This window comes from Typopeltis vanoorti, unplaced genomic scaffold (assembly GCF_054136105.1).
Source record: "Typopeltis vanoorti isolate ZY-2024b unplaced genomic scaffold, IOZ_Tvanoo_1.0 HiC_scaffold_344, whole genome shotgun sequence".
NCBI lineage: Eukaryota > Metazoa > Arthropoda > Arachnida > Uropygi > Thelyphonidae > Typopeltis > Typopeltis vanoorti.
Genome location: NW_028328088.1, coordinates 4,189 through 10,511, shown reverse-complemented (window position 1 = coordinate 10,511; position 6,323 = coordinate 4,189). Strand labels below are relative to the sequence as shown.

At 34.7% G+C, this 6,323-nt stretch overlaps 1 protein-coding gene across 1 annotated transcript; it reads right to left on the bottom strand.

The window, feature by feature from the left end:
* Nucleotides 1–2,506: 2,506 nt before the first annotated feature.
* LOC150092153 (uncharacterized) lies at nucleotides 2,507–5,145 on the bottom strand. The gene is made up of 2 exons (XM_090415266.1): nucleotides 4,394–5,145; nucleotides 2,507–2,945 (listed from the first exon to the last, which is right to left on the bottom strand). The coding sequence occupies exons 1-2, from the start codon at nucleotides 5,090–5,092 to the stop codon at nucleotides 2,595–2,597; spliced, it is 1,050 nt and encodes a 349-aa protein (XP_090271392.1). The 5' UTR covers nucleotides 5,093–5,145; the 3' UTR covers nucleotides 2,507–2,594.
* Nucleotides 5,146–6,323: the final 1,178 nt, after the last annotated feature.

Here is a 6,323-nt window from a genome sequence, read left to right as displayed (position 1 = left end):
TACTTTACTTTCGTGTCGTAGAACGGAGGGATCCTGAATTTCTACAACATGTTTTGCATGATCTTTAATGGTTTAGTAAGCCCCGAAATTATCCAGTTTCAAAGGTAGGAGATGGAAACCTGTGCTGAAGAAGAATCATGTCATCAGTCCCTTCACGCTTACTAGAAACAGTGGTAATGATTCACTGGATGATAAAAGGAATCTTTAGACATCCTTATTGATTGACAAGGCAATACCACTCTTTCACTGTTTGATGTATCACTAATGATAATGATTTTTCAGTTTGGTATTTCGATTGATTTAATGAAATAATTCTAACATTTTCCACAGTTAATAATAATGCTTGTTTCCCGAAAGAATGGAAAACTGTTCCCCCGTTATTACCTTCATTTGTTGTTAGATTATCTAACAAGAAACAACAAAACCAAAGACGATTTTATTTTCATTGACATAACAGATAAAATATAAGTTACAATAAAAAGAATAAAGGCATCAAATAATTGTTCAACAAAGTGCAAAATGTAAATCAAAGTATCTGAATATTATATAAAGATTTTACTCAGTATTTGTTCCTGAATATTTATTTCCATTTTTTTTCTTTTGAAAAACTAAGAAAAGTTCTCGTTTTCTCTTATAATTGCTACTAGAGGGCGCCAGCATGTTACGTTAAGCTTATCAACTGGTCTGACTTACTTCTCTCCTTCGGTTAACGCACTGCTGACGTAAAATTCTACCATCCAACAGGGTACTAAAATTCAGTTTTACTTAGGCTAAAATAACTTTTAAAATGTTGGTTATTTTACCCGAAACAAGAACCAAACTATCAACAGTAATAATACGGAAATCTTTTTTGTGCTTAAAATTCTATACCTTGTGCATTAAAATTCGCAACTGGACTTAGATTGGAATTGCATACACGAAGTTTTTGAACATTTTCAAGTCATTGTCGTCTGCCTTATGATTCCTCGACTTTTAATAATTACCAATAGCATATAAATAAATTTTCTAACTCCAAAGATGGCCCCTTTCCAATAGTAATAAGCTATATAAATTTATAACTCTTCTTTGCTGGGAACAACTTAAAAAAAAACGATCCTCTACATATCGTTTTATGCGTGAGAATGATTACATTTTTGCAGATTTACTGCTAGAATAAAATTTATTGAATCGGTGGTCTTGCTATACGTTATAAGATATTTCATTTTCGCTTCTCTATTACTGTTCCGATTTTGCTTTCTCCACCATATAAAAATGACTCTTTTCATTCCTATGGATTCAATATTTAATTATAAGGTATTATCGTCTAAAATAAACAGCAGAAACTCGCTAATCACTGAAATATTTTAATCAGCAAAATAATACATTACTTGTGGAATAAGTGGATTCCACGGACTTTTATGATAATAAAAGTATCAGGATGCACAGTGAATAAATGTAAGCGTAGAATAATCAAACATAACAGAAACAAAATCTAAATGGATAATACATATAATAAAAAATAAAACTCATACATAATATGCTTCTAAAAGAAATTCTGCATAAACCTACAAACATGTTTAACAACTTTCCTTCTGCTTCTTTAAAAACTGAATGATTATCCCAACTCTTCCTTGCTGGTTCGGATTTTTTCTGTCAAACCACTGCTTTCTTACGTTACACTTATTCATAATTAAAACCGTCCCATAATTTTAACCTTTCTTGACTCGTCATCGTAGCATGTCTCAAGATTCAAGCTCTTCTGTTAATTTTACCCAATCTCAAAATTTATTTTCTTTTGAAACTTTTATCAGCGATACTAAATCTTTCTTTGTAGAAAGAAAGATTTAATATTTCTACAATTCTAGAAATATCAATTCTAGAAAAATGAAATGTGTGATTGAATATTCTTGGGTAAAATTACATTCCATTTGTACATTTCAACCGATCCTGCAAAACCTTTCGCCCAATTGTTACATTGATGTTATTATATTTGAGTCCTTAATTTGGAATATTACATACTGAAAATTATTTGGTGTCGGAAATAATTATCGGATTATTATACACCAGACTGTTACCTGCTGATGAATAATTTAAAATACTAAAACTGAAATTGAATAATATATTTATACTTCTTAAAAGAGAAAAAAAAGTTAAGCAGAATCCTACAGCGGCATCATCTCTCCAATCGGCTTCAGTCCCAGTATTTGTATAAAATTTATTCCACACGAAGAATTTTATTAACAGCTGTACTATCGGAGATGATTTTTTCGTGCTATTCATACAATTCATTTGTATTATTCGCTTGAAACTAAAAACTTTTAAGGACTGTTTATCATTAAAATTACGGTTACTACACTTGGCGCATTGTAGGCTTGTCAATGTCCACCGATGGTGGCGTTTTGCTTTTCTTTCATCATTTTTTTATTTGTTTTTGCAACTGCACGAAACAAATTAAATCAAACTGTACTCTTGACACAAATTATACTTGGAGTGTTATTAGTTATTAATATAATAAATGCATAGTATGTAAGGCAAAAATCTTTTCGCTATGATATATAATATATAAATAAAATCGAATACATAGCAGAAGCATTATTTATTTGATCTAGAAGGATTTATTGCTTTGCAAAATCTCTGCTTGTCAAGTCTGAGGTCAGGCATTTTTTCCAGAATCCTATGAAAAAAATAGCGTCTTCTTTCGTTGCAACATCAACTCCTCGAACAACATGCTGGTAAATGTCCCGAAAGTCATCGCTTACTTGTCGATCAGGCATGGTAAACTTGGCATGCGCTGCTATTCCTTGGGCTCGTATCAATATGAACTGACGATTTGAACGATGAAAACCTTTAATTTCTTTCCAAGTTAGGTTTTGAAGGTAAGTGTACTTTTGCTCTGCATACTTTTCATATGGACTCTGATCCATTACGCATAGCAGAGAACCCAACTTCATATTTTGAATCACTTTCTGAAATGAAAAACACGATTAATTGAATTAAAAAATATGAATAAGAAATAGGGATGAACAAAAATTATACAAAGCAACACAAATCATACATTTTCGGATATGTTGGACAATTCTGGTTTTACACCATACTCTAGAAAGACAATTTTTTTTTCAAAAAAAAATTCTCGATGCTGCCAATGAAAGATTGTAAAATAGAATAAAGTACGGACTGAGGGACTTTTTAAAATTATCTGTGATTTTATTTTATATTTAGGTAATCTGAAACCCTTCAGTGGAGATCAAAGTCATCTTCCACTTACAGGCAATCACAAACATTCTTGTTCACGGCGGGATTCGAACCCGCAGCATGGACAACGAAATGCTAACTACTTGGCCAACAATCGTCCCCATATCTGAGTGGTTCTTTAGTTTGAGCCTTCCTCTCAAATCAGAGTCGATTTTTCGTATCTGTTTTCTCCATCCAAACTGTTATTTTCTAGTATATTATCTTTATTATTCATGCAGATTTGTGAGACCGTGAAGAGTCATGTCACGCTCCAAGGCGTTACGTTTCTTCAGTCATGCACAACAAGTAAACTGTACTGTCTCCATTGCGCCATGATGTAAACCAAAATGAACTGTAAAGCCATCATGAAATTCATTATATTATAATGAATAATATACTAATAACAATAAAATAAAAAATACAGCAGTACATCAAATGTACGGTTATCACAGTCACCACGTCATAAGGCTACGACTTCACTTTTTAAAATCGACTTCCAATGCCCTATTGAGAAGGACAAAAAGATTATAAAAGAAATGGAATTATCTTTATTTCATCGGACTGAAATCTTGACCGTATTTCCTAAGGTTGCAAGTAATTTTTAAAGCAGCTCATACATCTGCAATAAAAAAGGACAGAAGTGGCTTATTTGGATATTCCAATGGAAAAATAAAATCATTTAAAATCTACAATGAGGAGACGAACTACACGATGTCTGTCTCCAGCCCATGCGTATTATGTTCTCCTTCATGGAAAGTTGCTATTTTCTGTTTCGTATGTAAGTGATCATGCTGTACGCATATCAGGAGAAAACAAAAATAACTCTAAAAGTACATAACAGACAAGAGAGAGAGAGAGAGAGCTGTAAATAATCTCACACATTCAAGGTCGTGAGCCATGAGCTCCGTCAACACGTTTCTAATACTACATACTCTAAGAGTTGAAGAGGAAGCTTTCGCCGACATTAGAAATAAACAATATTGGTAAGAACTGGTTATTAAATGCGCAATTCTTACTTACATAATCGCCACAAACTTTGTTATAAAAGTTTAAGCCTCGTTGCTATATAACTACATGTATATATATATATAAAATATGTACGTATATAAGAATAATTGAACTGAAAGTGATATGAAAACGACTACAAACGGAGTCATGTTAATTACAAATACGATAGCCTTACCTGCAAAAACTGTCTCAATGCAATCTCCTGATATTTTAAATGTGCCAACAGCTTCACCACGAACACAGCATCTGCTTGCCTGATACTTTCCAACACTTCTGACGACAAATTTCCTCCCTGCAAATCGTCCTGATAGAACTGCGTCGCAACTTGTAAATTGAAATTTTCGCTCATTACACGGAAACCTCCTTGAAACGTGTTTTGCCAAGTTTTCATTTTATCCACTCCAGTCACCTGAGTCTTTATTCTTTCGAACTTACCATCGTAAGCCTGCAACGCTCGTAGAAATCCCACCACATCACTTCCTGGTCCCACTCCCAGAGAACAGATTTCCAACTTATTTTTCCGTTTAATGTCTTGGTACCATCTTCGGATGTAGTGACATTCTTCGACATACAGAAAATCTGTGGTGTACTGTTCCACTATACTCGAATACAAGGGGGCGTAGACCATCAAATAAACAGCGCGACTTTCAACAGACTCGAATTCATGTAGATAACCCTGATCCAGAAAACTTTCTGAATAGGAATGTACAATCTCTGGTGCTTTGAAGTCGATGTTTCGATAATTCCCGTGCTCAATATCTATTCCTCCTTCTTGCAATTCCCTCCGCGTAATATTGCTGAAAATATCCAGTGCACCTCTTGCAATGTCAGCTCTCATGTTTCTGTAAGTGGGAACAGATTCGTTCCTGGCCATCTTAACAGCAAATAATTGCTCTGTGTTGCGAGAACTGCTCTTTATATAGCAGTCAGGGCTGCGAAAACTCTCCACGCACCTGCAGTGAAAGCACTGGTAACATGTTTGTGCGTATCAGTTTTCGGAGTTACCTCGAAAAGCAGTACAGCATGTTATTCAATCTCGCATAGCGCCAAAACGCTGAAGAGTTGTGTTGATGACGCATAGAACGAACAGTCAGTCAGTCTAGGCGTCGTATCGTTCGTTCTTACCCATCGCTTATTACGACATAACTTGCACCTGAATTAAATAACGACGTGACCTCAATTACTGAATACTGCACTCATCAGAACAGTGGCGCTTTCAGGATTTAATCTTGGAGGGGACCGAGCGCTCAGGATTTAACCTTGGGGGGTTATTGTGTATTCGCAAACAAGACGATTTGCGAATACACGATATCTGCAGTGATCGCTAATTCATACATAGTACAGAAATAGATGACACGACACAACATAAATAAAAAAATTAAATGTTAATTAGGAAAAGATTTTTGGAAAATTTTCTAGTGTTTTTTCCTTTTCTTTGGGGGGTGCCCGGGCCGCCTTGTCCCCCACCCTGGATGCGCCACTGCATCAGACAACTAAACATTATGCGCGTACGGAAACAGAAACTTTCGAAGAAAAATAAAAATATCCAAACATCATGCAGTACACAAAATTAAAAGACATCAACCGGAATATACAAAGTATCGAAGAAAAATATATGCAATATAATATAAACAACACGAAACAAACATGCAGACATAATTTCATCTACACTCAAGTTCATGGAAATCGCATAATCTTACATAAAAAATAATTTTTAGTAGTTCAATGGTCATTTTCCTTGGTTTATTTATCAGTAGATATTTCGTTGAATACCATCCGCTGTCATTCTCGCGGATTTCTCTATAATGTAATAAACGTTGCTATTGCGCCAGAATTTTTTTATGCAATTCATCGACAGCAAGAACTAGTTTTTGCATTTTCGTTCTGAGAGCGCTTTGGCTAGTTACGTGCTGTTAAAACATCGCAGAAAAAGTGTGATTCAAGCTTTGAGGAGAGGAGTCGATTCCTCTCGTGAAATAGCTAAAAGGATGTTTTGTAATCGATCTACTGTGGTACGGCTGCTTTCGAAACTAAAGGAAACGTTATCTACTGAAAGGAAGAAGGAGACAGGAAGAATCCCGCTACCTACATCATGCTAAGATCGA